Below are 17,585 nucleotides of genomic sequence, written 5' to 3' on the forward strand. Positions count from 1 at the left end.
TTGACACAAGGTTTTTTGATAACCAGCAATAAATTACTACTTAAATCTGCGCTTTGCCTCAGCTCTGTGGAGCGGTACAGGTTAAAGGTTCTACTATTTTGTTTCACTCTCACTGTTTTCATGGTACTGTTGAAACAAAACCCCCATGTAAATGTTTTGACCATCTTTTGGAGATGAACCAGTATGGTTAATTGAAATGGTACGTCCCAGTTACCTTTATATGACTGCATGGTTTGAAACAGAAAACAGTTCTGTGACTGTCAGTGGAGCAGCTCCAGGACTTGCCTCTAGAGTACAACTCCATATCACTGCTCTCCACAATTCAGTTAAAAGTTGGACGTTCAGTAGTATTGAAATCTCACAGCTAAATATTGTTTAAGATTGTTCAGATGGTGTAAGAAGGTTGATATTATATGTGCCTAATAAAAACAAAACTCCAAGCCAAGGTGTTTAAGATATAGGAGTGGTGAGGGCCAGAGCTATAAGTAGGTAGGGATTTGAATTCAGGGAAATTAAACAATATATATGTAGTACGGTATATATATTTTATATATTTACAAACTTCACAAAGGTAGAAGTGAATGGATGGATGTTCTACACCCTTGACTTTCCCTGTGTGTCTGAGAAACATGTGTTTTATGGGTAGCTGGTAGAAACTAGAGACTCCTTTTTCTGAGCACTGAAGTGGCTGATGGTTGAAGCAGCCAAATCCTGTCCAGTCAAGAGATGCAGTCGAGTCTGTCATGAATCTGGACATCCTTTACTCATCGATGAATGCAATCTCTTCAAACCTGCAGGGCGAAACATGCAAAGGCTGAGTTAAGACAGCACAGAGCACAAGGCAGCAACCCTGAGTTTTGAATAACAAAATAATGTTAAAATACTAAAGATACAAATGAGCACAATATAAAGCAGGAATGTTTCCAGATTGTAGGGGTGAGGAAAAATAAGGGGTGTGGCCTTGCCTTTTTAGCAGTCAAAGGACGAGCGTCCTTTTGATTGGTGTTGAGAGATTTCCACACGGTGGTTTTAGACATTTCATCAGATATGTTAATATCAGAGGGGTCACACCTGAGGAGCACGGAAAGGAACCGGAGGGTTTAGGGAGAGGTCTCACTCACAGGTGGCACAACAGAACAACACACACTAGTATATAAATACAAGCATGCATGTAGGTTGCTGGGAAAGTGACAAAAATCCTTGTATATAATCTTACCACTCCAAATATGATGTCTATTATTTAAATTTGAACATGTGTGCTCACCTGGGATCGTGGGCTTTTGGAGCCTGAGCAGGCTTGGTCTTCTCCATGGGAATCTGAACTGTAGTCGAATCTTCTTTATTTGTGCTGAGCATAACCTGTGACTCCTGCGAGACAAATCCATGACGTACGCGCTCAATATGTGCACATTTATGCATTCACAAAAGGTGAACTTTTGCATTTTAAAATTCCCTTTAGACTACCTCTTCAATCTTTTTCGAGGCATCGTCAAGATTTTTTTTCTTCCACTCGGGCATTAGGTCATCTAGATAGCTTAGCTCTCGCTTGGAGAAACACAAGTCCAACACCTTGCGGATGAAAACCAGAGCCAACACCTGCAGAAAAAGGCAGACGAACAGGCTCGGTGTTTAAACAGAAGATACGGCTCCACTAGGTAAGACGGAATGGTTGTGGTCAACTCACCATCATGGGGAAGACTATGGCCGCCGGTGATGTCTTAATGACCCAGAGAAGCACCAGACACGTGAGCTGGGTGACAGTAAACAGATGCACCTTTCTCAAGGGAACGTGTCGCAGGTAGATGAAATCTGGCTGGTGCTTCGCCGGCATACCAAACAGTTTCAGACGGTCAAAGAACTGAGAAGTGGTAAAGATGAAAGCAGGTGTTATGGAAGTTGGCAAAGGAGAGAACAAATTAATGAGAGCAAAGCCAAGAGACAGATGGTGAATATGGAAAAAGAATGAATGCATCTGGTTAGTTCAGACAATAAACTGTCAGGCCATGATTAATTGCAACAGCATTATAATTAGAAAAGGCAAGGGTGCAGCAGGGGGCATCCAGCAAGAGAGGACAAGAGAACAGTTTTAATTATTTTGCAGTTTTGAGTCAGAGTTGGTGGGGTTTTTTTCGGGTTTTTTTGGAAGTACGTTATTCATAGTGTAGTATTGTTTCAGACATTCTCCAAAAACAGTCTGCATGCCAAAATATCCTTGGGCAAGATACTGAACCCCGAGGAGCTCCTGATGTGTTCATCAGAGTGTTAATATATACAGCAGCAAGCATCGAGAAGGGGCCGGAGTAACCACTTTTTCCTGGTTTGAACCTCCTCACTGGCAAAGACCAGTCTGCGTGGAGTCTGCATTTTCTAACTATGTCTGTGTGGGTTTCCTTCCACAGTCCAAAAACATGCTCGTTAGATCAATTGGTTATTTAATTTGGCTGCAGGTAAGGATTGGAGAATGAGTGGTTGCCTGTCTCTCTGTGTTAGTCGTGTGATGGATCGGCAATCTGTGCAATGGCTGGCGTATTCAATCACACCAGGACAAGGCACCTTCAGCTGCCATCAGATTAAAGGAAGGAGAGCTTTCTAAATAATCATAATCACAGTATATTTTGTTTTTGTGTCAACTGCACAATCATGCTGCATAGTTCCTCACCTGGATGCCTTTTAATGAAGACACTCCCATGTAGAGGAAAACACCATACAACACTGGCATAGGAATGAGCTGAAAAAACAAACAGACATTATATTTTTATCAGCTAATTTATCCATTAACTTCCATTATAAGTATTATATATATTTTTACAGCAGATATTTCTTTACTTGTCATAGTAGGTATATTGCACATCTGATTCATGTGTAATACACCAGAGGGGGCCACCATTATATAGCTTCTCTGACTAACCTTGAGGGCTCTAGTCATGAATACAGATAAGCCCATGAGCAGGAAGATGACCAGGCCAGTAAGTCTCTGTTCTCTGATCCCCAGGAAGCGAGGCTGCTCTCCTGGAGCTGAGCTCTCTGACTCCAGCTTCAGACTATTGACATGAGAGATCGACAAGACAGTGGCTGCCACGAACCAGGGCAAGCCCATGATGGAGCATACGGCCAGCATCACTCCCACCATCAGCAGGTCCAGATGGTACCCACAGCCTTTCTGTATCGCAGAAGTCCGAAAATCAGAAAAGCTTCAGGACTTATTTGAATATGATTAAAAAAATGTTGTCTTACCAGTAGTTTGTGCTCTTTGCGGTTGACTATGACAGCAGTTATTTGTTGGTCCATGAAGATGAGGATCGTACAGAGAAGAGCAGGAATAGATGCAACCAAAGCTGTCCACCATGGATTTCGCCCTATTGGATTGATGAACCAACCACGATCATCTCTGGTAGGCTGAAGAGGTAATTACCAGAAATATAATGCAATAATGCAGCTAATCATCCTCAATGGTTTTATATCATGAAGTGCAAGTTATACAGTTCCTCTATACCTGGAATTTGCTTGGCACCTTCAGCTTTTGGGAGGGTACTCCAATGGCAAAGTCAATCAGGACCATAAAAACAATGGTAAGAAACACTGCAAAATCACTGATCATAGACCGCACCTGAGCAGAAGAGACAACAAGGCTACGAGATTAATGATCATTAACACAATGTAATAAGTTTTAATGCTATTGCCAGTGCCTACTAATCTATTACTGATGATGTGGTTAGTTACCTTAGTGGGGAAATAACGGCTAGTCTTGAATTGTTTGAGAAAGGCAGACATGAAGAACGTTGAAAAGAACAAGATAGCAGACCAGAAAAGGACATCTGGGGTGTAGGGGCCATGGTGACCGCATGCTGTCCCAACAAAGTGGCCGTGCAGACTGATACACTCCTACAGAGATGAACAGAGATCCTATTACAATAAATGCATCACATTCATTCATGCATCACATAAAACTGTTTTATCAGAATTACGTGGCGGACTGGAAGAGTCTACAGAGCATAAAAAAGACATAAAACAGACAAACAAAATGGCCTTTGGTGTACTTAGCTAAACACACAGCAGCGAGAGTTTAATTGAAGTCTCCTTGTCAGTGTTTGCAAAGATCCTTAAGTGAGGTCGGCTGCACATTGGAAGGTGAGGGGGTTAGTTGAATGTTAACAAGTTGGGAAAGTAAACAAGCTGGAACAAATGTGGCAAGTGCTATTATGAAAGTTATATCAACATTAGACTTCATTAGATGTGTGTTCCCACATAGTTACGTTACCTTGACAGTCAGGTTGGTCCAGGGTACAGCAGAGGCTGTGATGTTTCTCTCAGTCCAAATTTCCACGGTTTCATTACTTGGATTATCAGGTTCTGCACACTTACAGCTACAGACAAAGACGCATAACACACACAATGAATTGAACTATACATCAGCTCACAAAAATGTGTTTTTTTTCTTCAGTAGTCAGAACAAGTCAAGCATAAGATGAGGAAAGCAGGAAAGTGATCAGCAAAAAAAGAACGAGCAGTGAAAAAGCTACAGCAACATTCTGGTAAACTCTCGAGGAAATTGAGTTACTGACTATGCCAGGGTGAGCTTGTCCAAATCACTGTATGCGTTGTAAGGGTAGAGTTCTCCCAGGTGAAACAGTTTTTCCAAAGCCTCATAGATGAAGATGAGGCAGATGAGGGCGGCAAAGGCCTCCTCTGTGAAACGAGTGATGTAGCACACCAGGGAACTAGCATCTGTGGCAACCAACAGTAAACACAGCAGGGCTGTCCATAAGCCTATGCAAGTCCGCAGCGACAGATAAGAAAGGTCGTAGTCCCTGAAAGAGGAGAGGAGAGGAAATGAGAGAAGAGACTAAAGTTAGAGCACAGCGGGGAACAGGGACAAATGTCATTTTGGCGATAATGATGTCACAAGGAAGCTGTTGTGAGTCCTGTACATACTTGCAGAATTTGAAGAGGATTTTCTCAAACACAAGAACAGGACCTGTGCTGCCCAGGATGGTGAGAGGCTGACCAGCAAACAGCGAGTAGGCTACTCCAGTCATAGACGCACCAAATAAGGACTCAATGGCGCTCTACAACATATGTTGCAAATGCAGAGAGCCTGTAACCTTTGCTACACAATCTTCAGTAACATTCAGTCTTGATGCTGTGGTAGTAATGGCCTAAAGACATGGCAGTATATAACTACAATATAGTACTGTGAATGTGTCCTTGAGTGTGTTTAAGCTCTTACAATACGTCCTTCTGTCGCCTCCCCCAGCAGTCCCCCAAAGGTGATGACAGGAGACATGCAGGCACAGTAGAGAAAGAGGAAGGAGGCCACACACTGGAGGCTGACACCATCCTTAAAATCACTCCAATAGAATGGAGCTTTCCTCTTGATGTCCAGGATCAGACCACCAAATAACCTGATCGCAGCACATATGGAAAGAAGAGGACTAGTTCAGTAAACAAAGACAGTTTAACCTGACATATCCTCACTGCATGAACATGATGAGCATGGAATATTTTCAGAAACAGTTCTATTTTTTTGGGGTTTTTTTGTATTTGCAAAAACACGTCAAGGCAAAGAATAGTACAGTACATGGACTTGGGACACTTAAAGAAAGGGGGGAAACTGGTACTAACATTTGCCTAACGAGCAACATGTCCCCTGTTTGATCTGGGGTTGGGTCAGGAACGACATTCAGTGTAAAAAATGGAAAAAAAAAAAACAAGGGGAAAAAAATCAGCCAAATCAAACCTGCTGTACCAACCCCTAGTGAGTAAGGAAGCAGCATGGTACTTATTGAATTACTGAAATAACTAGCTTAACTATAGTGAAACTAGCAAGTGTAATGGCTTTGTGGCATTGCTTTATAGTCCTCAAGTCTAATGGCTGCTTCTAGTGGCTCTGTGGTGTTGTGGAAAGGTTCACTGGGATTGTGGTGTGTGACAGATCACAGCTCCTTGCAGCACATAAGTCACCTAATTGACCTACAACCTATGAGCCATAGCAGCATCTTGTCACTCTTCAACTTTAATCGGTGCTGTATCAAACATTTGAAACAGCCTCACAATAAAATCACAATAATTTCAAGTTATTGTGTTAATGTAAATAGGAAAAGTGCTGAGGAAAGACACCTGCAAAAGATCTGGAGCCACCATAAAGGCCTTGAGTGGCTCAGCAGGGCAAGTTTATCAGTAGTTTAGCAGCAGTTTAGACTTGTAGCGCAACACTCTCTGTCATGACCTCCTCCAAACAGTCCGCAGTTCTAAGGAGGGAGCCTGTGATCGTCACGTGTTCAGCATTCAAGTGACTTTTTATGCTGTGTAGAATTCAGATTGCACTGTGGAAAATGTGCACATTTGCTGCTGGATGAGAACAACAAAATTTAATTCATCTACCTCTCAAAGGCTCAGTCTTTTATGCTAAACTGAGATAAACGGCTCCTGGCTCAAGCTACACAGCTAACACACAAATGGACATTATAGTCATCTAATTTAACTCTTGGCATGATAGTTGCTACTATTTTCTAAATTCAAGTTATTACTTTAAGATTAATTTGGACAACTGATAACATGATGATCAGAAGAAAAAAAATGGGTTAAAATGAAGTTGCCTGTAAATGATTGTTGTAGACAAGATGGACAAGATGTGATTGTACTAACCTTTATTTCAATAAAATGGAACTTTTTTTGGTACGTCAATAAAAAATTGTGGTGTGTGGGATGTAAATAGAAAAGATAAAAAGAATCTTTTTGAGAAAGAAGATTTCAAAGACAACCTTTTCTTTAAAGAATAAAGTAAAATGTTTTCGTCTTCAGTTTCCTTCAGGCTGTCACATTCGCACTGGTAATTGTCACTTGTCTGTTCCACCTTCTCACAAATCCAAATTTAGATTTCGTGACCGGAGCAAATGGGAACACAGTGAAGAGTGCTAAACTCAGGACCAGGCTGCAACACATCCATTAAGGCACCTAAATTCAAGCTGTTTTAAGGGTTACATTTCTGGGGAAAAACACCCTGCTGTCTGAATATGCCTTCTACAGTCACCATTACAGAAGCAAGAAGTCTGGGCAAACCTTCCAGTTCTCTGCAGTTCTGGCCCGTGGTGTTCAGCATGCAGCTCTTCCTCTTCCTGACAGACGGTGCCATTAGGGACTCCAGGCATCTTCCTTTTCTCCTGCAGATATCAAGGAATGCAAAATTATGATACACTGAACCAACAGTTATCATAACATCAATTTCCAATAAATTTTCGTTGTACAAATATCTTTAATTGACTGCAGCTATGTACCTGAGATGGGACCTTTTTTGGGGGTTCAATACGGATTGAGGGGTCCCACTCTCCTGGTGGCAGAACAGTTACTTGGTCTAGAAACTCATCTATTCCCGCTAGAAGGTCACTTCTGTCCTTTGCCTTGTATGCTACATCATGAAAAATCTGGTACAGAAAAAAGCAAAAGAAATAGAAAATTCAGCCTCTTTATACCTGCAAGAGAGATGCTCAGATTTATTTTGATTGACAGAGTGCTTACCTCATCTGTCATGATGGTTGCCATGGAGCGACCGATTTCATGATATTGCTGAGCCTTCCCATCAGGGCCAAGAAGTATGAAGAGGAACCTAATATTTGTCAGCAGATGGATTTCAGTTTATAAAGAGTTTCTGGAATATTGAATTTGATTTTATGATTAAAGCAGGGAGCTGCAGCTGTCTACCTGGTCGGTATGGGCACCTCTGTAAGTCCAGTGAGCAGCACAGCAGGGGAAAGGCGCACAAAGGCTACAATAGGCCTCTCCAGGAAGTCCAGCTCTCCCACCAGCACATTGGAAGCCTCTGCACCCTCTGGGATCTTTTTCATGAAGTGCAGATCCACCTGTCCAGACAGGACAGATGCAAATATCAGTACAGGATTTGATCTCAATGTTGATGTTATGATGTAAGTCGATTGGGATTTTTGTTACGGTATTTATAAACATTGTTTGTGAATTTTTGTATATCTATTCTTCATTTGTTTCCAGTTTTCTTTTCTATGCTATTGTAACTTGTCTGCCCAGAATTAATGTCCTTAATTTTCTTCTCTTTAGCGTGTTGTTTATTGATTTACTGCAATAACTAACTTAACTGTAGAGAACCGAGCAGGTCCAGTGCTAAATGGAAACCTTTGTCTGTGGCTTTATGGCACTGCTTTTTAGTCTTTCGTTGGTGGACTGCTGTTAGTGGCTCTGTGTTGTTGTGGTTATCACATTTGCCTTACATGTGGAAAAACCTTGTTTGATACTGAGAGGAAACACAAAAACCCAACCTCAGGGGGTTACAAGCCTGGATAAATGGGAGTGTTGAGTAAGAAAGGGCATCTGCTATGGCAACCCCTTGGGAGGCTATAAAAGTACCTTTATTGATGGGCTACTGCTGTGTGTTGTTCCACTGTAGGGGGCACTATGTGACACAATTGTTTCTCATTATATTTACAGCATCCCAGTTCAGGTCTCCAGTGCATTCTCATTCTGAGAGCCCCCCCACACACACACACACACAAAATAAGATCTGTTGTTGTTGTTTAGCATAATCATATTTCCAAGTATTCTGTTTTTTTTAATAGCATTCATCTAAAGAAATGCAACATTTGCTCTACAGCCTGCTTGTTTACCTTACTCAGATCCACCTGAGTGCTGTCCTGTCCAGCACCGTTCTTAGCTGCTTCATTGGATTGAATAGGCTGGGGAGATGTGGCTGACCCTGCAGGGTGTTTATGTGCATGTGTGATGGAAGGAGACAAATGATTCAGAGTCAGTAAATATGATAGTTGTTGTGCCAAGTCCAAACTGACAGCGATGAATAAAAAATATATCGCCCTGAAAGAAATATATGTTTGTTATGCAGTCTGACTTACTTTTTATTTTCATGTATTTTTATGTATTTTTACCCTGACTATAATTTGAACTGAAAATCTTAACTAATATTACAATTAAAAACCCAATCAAGGCCCCTCAGCACACAGCCAAAGTAATCCCCCCCCCCCCAAAAAAGCCAATTTCGGCCCTATACCAAGACATGACTTCTACTTTGATGTAGAGAGCACAAGTCAGGATGCGCTTGTGTGTGACATCCACCATCAAACTCACCAATCAGATGAGGTTCTGACTGTTTGCGTGCTCCCTCTGTGATGGAGCGTACAATGGGAATCAAATTCTTCTTCTTCTCGTTTTGGTGGTGGTGTCTCTTGAGCAGCGCCTCACGAACCCTCACTCTTACGCTGTCATCCAGCTCATTGGATGCCTCCTGGTGGTCCAGTACCATGTCTGCAACGCAGGTCAAACTCATAAACCCAGAGTTTAGTATGATCAGAGTGTTGGTGTTCCACATCAACAGCATCTAGCAGCCCATATTTGCATAATGCATTTTGGTTACTTTGAATAGAACTTTTATCCATTTGCAGTAAATAACTCTTCAAATAGTAAACCCAGTTATTTAGAAATTATAATGTCTCAACATTATACCCTCCTTGATTTATGGAACACATGTTAATTTTATGTAACTGCTGCTTTTAAAACAAATACAAGCCAATCTGGTCAGACATCTTTCACTGTTGAACAGAAGGTGAAAGTTTAAAGGGTTATGCCAATATCTGTCCACATGAAACTGCAGAATAATCAGCATCTCTCCATCTTTCTTACCGCTTCTGCACTTTATCAGGCCTTGCTTGCTCACTTGTTCTTGTTATTTTTGTTTATGTGTGTGTGTGTGTGTGTGTGTGTGTTTGTTTGAATGATGTGCATAATTACCTCATCCAGTCATGAGTATGCATAAATAAATGAAGGTGCAAAGTTTATTACTTGTCTGCATGCAAATGAATTTGGATCAAAGTAGATTTTATGCAATCACAGTTTCAGCTGCAATTTCCAAGTAAAATCCAGATGTACAGGTGCTGACAGCAATACAATTTCGGCTCAGGTTTATTACACAAACTGCAGCTTGATGTGCTGCCTAGAACTAGGCTGGTTGTTCTGCAAAGTTACCATAACAGAAGCAAACTGTGTTTCTGAGTCCAAAAGAATATAGTCGTTCGTGTATGTTGTTCTTCTCGGATTACAACTAGCAGGCATTCTGACAAGGCTAGAGTCTGATTCATAGTAATAAAAGTAACATGAGCTAAAGAACTGACTCTATAGAGCAAGGTGGAGAAAAACAGACAAATAAATGGTATAAGGTTGAATTTGTTTGGGGTTACGTCTTTTAGCATGACATTACTGACAATGGGACTATTGGACAGGCCAATATGCAGACCAATGGAAAAGTTGGGAAGATCTCTTGGAGCCATTTTTTAACAACTAGAGATTCCAAGATCATCGGTTCAAACAATTGTAAATACAAGTTATTTTGACATGTCACCTCTTTTGTTACCACCCAAACCGTCACCCTCAGATGAGAGGAAATTTCATGTTCACATATAACTCAGGAATCACCGAGGCTCAAGCCTGCCATGAACCAGAAACTACCGGAAGACCAGCGTCACTTACTACAGTGAAGTGAGTTTTACTCTCTGTGGGCTGAGAGGGTGCCAACCTAGAAAGAAGCTTCTGCTCCAAAATCAACACCTTCAAGCTCGACTGAATTTCTATCTTTCCACATAAAAGTTTTCTGGAGAAAAGTTTTATTGTCAGAGGAGACAAAGATTGAGCTATTGGGCCAAAATGATAAGAGGTATGTTTGGAGGAATAAAGGTGAGGTTTTCAAACATATGAACACTGTACCAGCTGTCAAGCAAGGTGGTGGTAGCATCATGCTCTGCAGCTAATATGTTACACAAAGCAGATGGGTTAATGAAAAAGGAGGACTACCTCCAACAGCTAGATGGTAAACACAACTGACAACTGGGTGTGCCAACAAAGCACTGATCCCAAACACATGTCAAAACTGGTTTTGGAATGGATAAAGCAGCTAACATTAAGCTTCTGGAATGGTCTTCCCAAGTCAAACTTATTAAGAATTTGTGTACTATGTAAGAAAACCAAGCAATTTAAATCAACTCTACTAATTCAGGTAAGAGTGGTCAAATATACAGCCAGAATTATGCCAGAAGCTTATTAATGGCTACCAAAAGCAACTGGTCAAGATTCAACTGACTAGGGAGCATTGAAACAAATTCTGTGTGTGTGTGTGTGTGTGAGAGTGTGTGTGTGTGTGTGTGTGTGTGTGTGTGTGTGTGTGTGTGTGTGTGTGTGTGTGTGTGTGTACACTTTTGACCTGGTAAATTAGAGAAAATACAAAACAAAACAAACAAACAAACAAACAGCAATCCTTGTTTTTTAAAGTCATTAAAGATGTATGCAGTGAAATGATTTCATCCTGGAAAAAGAACACTTCAAAGAAATAATTAAGTTCAGAATGACCATGACCTTCATGCCCATAATGGGTGTATATAAACTTCTGACCACAATTATATGCCAAACATGAGAAAACAGCACATGATAAAGACCAATAATAAGTTTTGTTTCACCCTTAATAATGAGTCTGAACCTGCCTTCTTATATAGAGCACTCGGGTAGAGTCATATTAACATACAAGTGTTCTCACCTGCGATCTCTTCAATGCAGTCAGCATGCATGTCAAGCAATACGCTGCCGTTGATAATGCAACTGCGCAGCTCAAATAGACTGTGGAGGGAAAGCGTAGCAACGTAAGGCTTGCTCCACCTTTCTCCACCGTCCTCCACATCTTCCTCAAACTTCAGCCATCTGCAGCATAAAGAGATGTTATTTAGCAACTTGCAAGTTGGAGCACATGTGAAGTATTATTATTATGATTTTTTTCCTTCTGTTTAATTCGCTATATTGATTACAAAGGCTACCATACAAAGGCTTAATAAAAAGGCTATTTTTATAAAACGTAAGAATATAATTTCAATCTTATAAATTGACAAAGTGTCATTTAAATGACAACAGCTGAGCCAAAACAAGCTGTTACTGTGGATAAAGAATAACATGTAAAGAAATGTTTGCTTTAGCAAAAGCTTCTTTTCAGCTACCATTAAAAAAACAAACAGCATTTCTATCACTTCTTCTTCATTTTTGCATTTTTTAGAAGGTCAATAGTATGATTTATTCCTAAGTATATCTACTGTCAGTTTTCTACAATAGTCCCCACTTGGTACATTTGCTGCACATCGTCTCCCAGCAGATAAAATGTTCCTCACCTGATTAGTGCTTTTGAACAAAGCATTAACCTGACTCCTGCAGTAGCTCTGCAATCAGAGCTTGATTGTAAAGGGCACCGTTAGCCCATTGTTCAGTCTCCTCTGGCTTTTTGGTCTCATTCTGGTTGCAGATATGTAACTTCAATGTATTTGGGCTGTTTAGGGCTGTTAGACCACATATAGTGTCGCTCTATATGTGTAGATAATGTGGGTTCAGTGTACAGTGTCATTTACTTTATAACTGTTTTTTAGTTTTATGATTGCAGACATTAGGAATATTTAAATAAAGTATTAGTTAAAATAAAAATAATATGATAAATGTTTTATTATTGTGTTTATTTATTTGCATTTATTTATTTTTAATGATTTAATTCTATGGGTGTTGTTTGGGCTTTAATCTTTCTGTTGTTGAAGCTCCAGTTTTATTCTTGAGTTATTAATTTGTCAAAAAAGACACAAAACGGCAAATCTGTCATGTTGTGTCATTGTTGTTGTTTTTTTTGCTTCCAATTTCCCTGTTACTGCTCCACTGCTACATGATATTATACTGATTTTCTGTTTCCAAAATATCTTGTAAATATTTAGAGTTTACCTCTCACACACGGAGGACAGTGAGCTACCACACAAGTTGCTGGTTTGTCCAGCAGGAGTTGCTGAGGCAGGGACTTAAAACCTTTAGGTAAGAACTGAAACCAAAGGCCCTTGAGAACAGACGCTATGCTTTCTCAACCACGACTATAATAGGGACTGCTTGACTCACGTCGGGTCTTTTTAAAGCAATTCCTTGAAGTATGATGAATACACTTCTTCTTCAGCTAAGTGTAGAGGGAGCATTCAACTTTAAATGGAAAACTGTTTTTCTTTCCCACGCATAGATGTGCTTTAAATCTCTTGTACAGTGGTTCACACCACCAAATAAAAAAAAGTGAGCATGAGAAACTTAGATTTGGCATTTGAACAGCACAAATAAGCCATATTTGTTTGACTCACGGCTTTTGATCTTTTCACCTTGAGCTAACCTTCAGCGAGCTTTAAGTGTAACTACCTCTTGTAGACTTCCCTCTTTATAATAGTGCCGCTGTAGAGCTGCCAGGCTGTCAGAAACCTTATTGCTAAGCACTGTTACCAACAGCTCCCTGAGGAGATATCCTGACCTGGCTGTTTCTTTCCACTCAGCATCCTTGCCATCCTTGACACAGATCTCATCCAGCTCGGTGAACAGCTCATGGGACACGTGTTCAGCGTCCTCCTCATTGCCTAGAATGAACTGGACCCGCTGGGATGGTGTGTCTGATGATGTGTGGGAGGAAGGAGAGGTGACCTGTAGGTTCTCAAAAGACTTTCCAAAACACAACATTTCTTACTTTGTCCTTACATGCCTTTTAATGGTTTCTGAGCCCACATGCATACATACTTTAACACACATTTGTACACATGTGCAGCATGCTGATTTGTTCCTGTTCTGTGTTAGCTAATTAGTGGTTTGTCAATTTCAGCCTGGAGTCCTGCATGTGTGAAGTGCCCACAATATTGATAGGCTTTGTTTAACAACCACTACCTACTCTATGGGTGATGGTCCTGTTAGCAAGTCACTATATGTCTCCATCTGATTGGTGAATGACTATATGAGCCAAAATAATCAAAATAATGCATCTAAACTGTAAAACACTTTAAGTAATGGGGTAGCCTAAGAAAAATTCTGATGTGTTTATTTCTGTATGCGCTACCATGACTAGAACTGGTTGTCTCATTCTCCTCGCTTTGTTGTGCTGCAATGCTGCTTGCCCTTCTGTCTCTCTTGCGGTGGCGGGAACCATGACCTTTGTGGTGACGATGGCTCTGCCTGGGCATCCGGACCCCAACGAACAGAGTCCTGTGACCTGAAAACGATGCAAAAAAAGACAAGAAAAATTAAAAGAAAGCATCTTTGATTATCAAGTAAACATGCGAGCATTTTAATGTCACACAGACTGTTTCATTAGTTGCACATTATTAATGCACTTTAGTTTAACTTCATTTTATCTGATGAAAAGACTGTAAGGAGTTTAGTGGATTGACAAAACAAGTAGTTATTATGCAAATAGGCTAATCCGAGATGCAAGATGTCTTCATAAGTTCTATTTTTATTGTTAATTTATTTAATAAACATGAAACAAGGAGAGCTCCCGTTAGACCAAAGGGACTCACAATGAAGAGGTTTTTGCTCCTGCTGTCAATTGATTGCTGTGTGGTGAAGATTTGCAACCAAAATTTAAAACTGATGGTTATCTTGAGAGAGCTTCAGTCATTTTACAAGATTTGACTAGAGACCATCTATGTGACCTGTTTTTGTGCAATTAGTTTACTCTCTACAGGTATTTTTAAGTTTACCCACAATATTAAGAGCATTTAGCGCTTGGAAAAAGAATTATCTTCAAACACTGAGAGGGGAAAAACATGATGGAATAATGTGTCCTATGATTTCTCAGCATGCAGGATAAAAGTGAAAGCCATTAAACTCAGGCATAGGTGTTAAACTCCACGGGGAAAATGAGAAAACAACACCCTTCCTGTCCTATATTAGTCTTGACTGTTGCCATCATTAATTATCATTAGTGGATTCAATTTCAAAAACAGCGTGGTGTGATAACCAAGAGACTGATTGCATGTGACACTGTATATACTGGAGCTTTATTTGAATATTAGTCTTTTTGAATAAATAAATAAATAAATAAACAACAGGCTTACACAAATAGATTTTAAACATTTTGAGAGAATAATTCTGCATAAGACATATGAATTTTATTATTTTTGAATATGAGTGAACGTACATGCAGGCACTCATGGACACACATTATTGATCAGCATCTGGTCAACTCAGCATAGCGTAGTGCAGGACTTCATACATTTGTTTGGCAAGCAGGAGGTTACTGGTTCATTTCCAGCCAGAGATCCAGATCCTACATTGGTCTCATTTTCCACTTGGCGGGCAAATATGTTAACCACTACACTACACTGTTAGCATTGCTGCCTCACAGCAACAATGTTAGCAGTGCTGGGTTTGAAACTACCATCTGGCTGGGGCTTGAAGTTTGCCTGCTCTTCTCATGTCTGTGTGGGCTAACTCTGGGTTCCTACTACAGTCCGAGAACATCCAGTTAGTCGAGTTGGGTTAATTGGTGATTCTAAATTAGGTATGAGTATGTCTGTCTCACTAAGTTGGGCCTGCAACAGGCTGGCAACCCGTTAGGAGTGTACTCTAAATAGTTAGCCATACGGATCTGGTGTAGTGTGGATCAGGAAGTGCTCAAAGGTGGGGGCTTTGGTTGTCTGATCCCATTCTGCTGAAACTGGTTCTTGAGACATATAAGATTACTTGTATTGTGGACAAAGGACCCAAACGAGTGCGTGAGACTGATATACAGCTAGATATAATTGGGAACACCTCAGGATACAGACTGGGTTCTGGAACCGGTCTCCTGGTGAGTGGTTGGAGTATAATCCACTCTGGAGTTGCGTTCAGTGTGAGGCAGTGAGAGGGGGTGGTCAGAGGTAAAAGTGGGCCACAGCGATCCAGCTGATTAAATTTAATTACGTTTTTTAATACAGTTTAATACTGTAGAGCCAATATATACAGGTTGCAAAAAAGCAAGTAAACTTTTAAGCAATTTTTAGCAGATTGGAGCTTTTAGATATTGAGTTTTTATGTTCAGTTGACCACTGAAATAAAAGTTAATTTAGATAATGCACCAAAATAACAACCCACCACCCCCACATCCCCCCAAATAAACATACATGTTTCTGTGTGGCTGCTGGGTCTTTCTAAAAAGTGGGAGTAAATTCAGCTTTTGGAAAGCAATAACGATAGTTTCAGGAAAGGGTTCTTTTGTATTGTAAAATTTGGTTTACATTGTAAAATCAGAACTTGGTATCCATATCCATAAGCTTGGTGCTTATGCTGGATATGAGCTGGATGTTGTGTGGCTGTCTTGGCTGCAACCTCTGCAAGATCATGTGAAAGGTGAAAACTGTGGTCTGGGATTGGCATACTTTGGTGCTGGTCCTCCTTTTTAAGGAGGAGGGCCAAGGGACGTGTTCTAACTTGAGAGGAATCACAGCTTTCCCGAGAAGGTGTCCACAAGGGTGCTGGAGAGGACAGTCCATCCACTGTCTGAACATCAGATTCAGGACAAACAATACATTTTCCTTCTTTTTCGTGGATTACTGGATCAGATCTTTATCCTCTTGAGGATTTTTTTTATGTTGGGTGTCCTGCACGGTGGCACTTCAGGACTATAGGTTATCAGGCCTGTTGTTAAAAGGCTACGTGGTCCATATACAACTACAGAGAATGCTTTTTTTGGTACCGCTGAAAGTCATACTTGCAGCAGTACAAGTCAGACGGTCTAAAATAAATCTTAACAAAACTGTAACAGATGGATTCTTGCTGACCCTGTATTTTACACATGGGGGCAACTTTCAACAAATCTGCAAGTTACTCACTTTCCAGTTCTTCCTTCTCATAGTGGATGTTCAGCACAGAGCTGGTTCCTCCCTGATCTACCACCACCTCCTCATCAGGCCTCTGATGGACACAGATATAAAAAAGACACATGTAAGCATAATGATTCTGCTTTGATTTTTAATTTTTGATGTAATCAATGCTCTTTGTCTCTAGTAGCCATATTGATTCGGTGGAAATGTTGATCATCTTCAGCCTTTAAAGATTAGGCCCTGAAAGAAAGTTTTAAAGGTTATTAAGTCAAGAAGTTTCCTGATAAGGAGAAGCTATTGTCACCGCGAAGGAAGTTTTTCCACAAGAAGCATCAAATTCCTGACAGTTATTCTTAGAATGTCTGGTATGGACACATGCAGGAGGACAGGCAGGCGTGCACACTCGGCAGCACACAGACACACACACAGCAGAGGTAAAAAGAGTATGAGTGCAAGGCTCTACTGTCCTGGGGAAATCAAATCAAATTAACAAAGAGCCATTTCCATTGGTGATGAATCTGTTGGCAGACTGCTGCAGGATGTTGCTGTTCTAAGAAACAGCGCCGTTAGCTCACATGCAGTGTGTTTTCATGGTGTGTATCTGACCTATGATAATAAGGGCAGATTGCTCCAAGACATGTTACAAAATGTTTGGAGTAACTCTACTGCTCCATCGTATCTGTTTACAGGATGTTTACAAATATATTACCACAATGAATTTTAAATGAAACAACTCAGATGCAGACTTTCAGATTTAATTCAGTGGGCTGAACAACAAGATTACATAAAAATGTGAGGAACTAAAGCATTTTTACACATAATCCCTTCATTTCAGGGGCTCAATAGTAATTGGAAAAATTAAATAACTGAAAATAAAATGTTCATTTCTAATACTTGGTTAAATACCCTCTGCAGGTAAAGGGCCCGGAGTCTTGA

General features: G+C 40.5%; 1 protein-coding gene across 3 annotated transcripts in view; it reads right to left on the reverse strand.

The window, feature by feature from the left end:
• Positions 1 to 17,585, reverse strand: part of slc4a8 (solute carrier family 4 member 8) — a 30,010-nt gene continuing 12,425 nt past the window's right edge. For 2 of the 3 annotated variants that reach the window (XM_040028839.1, XM_040028838.1), the window contains 24 exons: positions 16,659 to 16,740; positions 13,904 to 14,056; positions 13,331 to 13,466; positions 11,558 to 11,718; positions 9,106 to 9,282; positions 8,631 to 8,719; positions 7,699 to 7,856; positions 7,516 to 7,603; positions 7,275 to 7,421; positions 7,060 to 7,160; positions 5,228 to 5,402; positions 4,933 to 5,066; positions 4,563 to 4,808; positions 4,259 to 4,364; positions 3,721 to 3,882; positions 3,494 to 3,607; positions 3,235 to 3,396; positions 2,909 to 3,160; positions 2,660 to 2,728; positions 1,685 to 1,858; positions 1,465 to 1,596; positions 1,265 to 1,368; positions 966 to 1,071; positions 1 to 791 (listed from right to left, as the gene is read on the reverse strand). In XM_040028839.1, the coding sequence (XP_039884773.1) occupies positions 786 to 791; positions 966 to 1,071; positions 1,265 to 1,368; positions 1,465 to 1,596; positions 1,685 to 1,858; positions 2,660 to 2,728; positions 2,909 to 3,160; positions 3,235 to 3,396; positions 3,494 to 3,607; positions 3,721 to 3,882; positions 4,259 to 4,364; positions 4,563 to 4,808; positions 4,933 to 5,066; positions 5,228 to 5,402; positions 7,060 to 7,160; positions 7,275 to 7,421; positions 7,516 to 7,603; positions 7,699 to 7,856; positions 8,631 to 8,719; positions 9,106 to 9,282; positions 11,558 to 11,718; positions 13,331 to 13,466; positions 13,904 to 14,056; positions 16,659 to 16,740 (3,234 nt within the window). In that variant the 3' untranslated portion in view covers positions 1 to 785. Of the gene's footprint in view, positions 792 to 965; positions 1,072 to 1,264; positions 1,369 to 1,464; positions 1,597 to 1,684; positions 1,859 to 2,659; positions 2,729 to 2,908; positions 3,161 to 3,234; positions 3,397 to 3,493; positions 3,608 to 3,720; positions 3,883 to 4,258; positions 4,365 to 4,562; positions 4,809 to 4,932; positions 5,067 to 5,227; positions 5,403 to 7,059; positions 7,161 to 7,274; positions 7,422 to 7,515; positions 7,604 to 7,698; positions 7,857 to 8,630; positions 8,720 to 9,105; positions 9,283 to 9,765; positions 11,181 to 11,557; positions 11,719 to 13,330; positions 13,467 to 13,903; positions 14,057 to 16,658; positions 16,741 to 17,585 lie in introns of those variants that run through there. The other variant, XM_040028840.1, reaches the window with a different exon arrangement.

The sequence above is a fragment of the Simochromis diagramma genome, unplaced genomic scaffold, assembly GCF_900408965.1.
Source record: "Simochromis diagramma unplaced genomic scaffold, fSimDia1.1 OVJJ01000483.1, whole genome shotgun sequence".
Classification (NCBI taxonomy): domain Eukaryota; kingdom Metazoa; phylum Chordata; class Actinopteri; order Cichliformes; family Cichlidae; genus Simochromis; species Simochromis diagramma.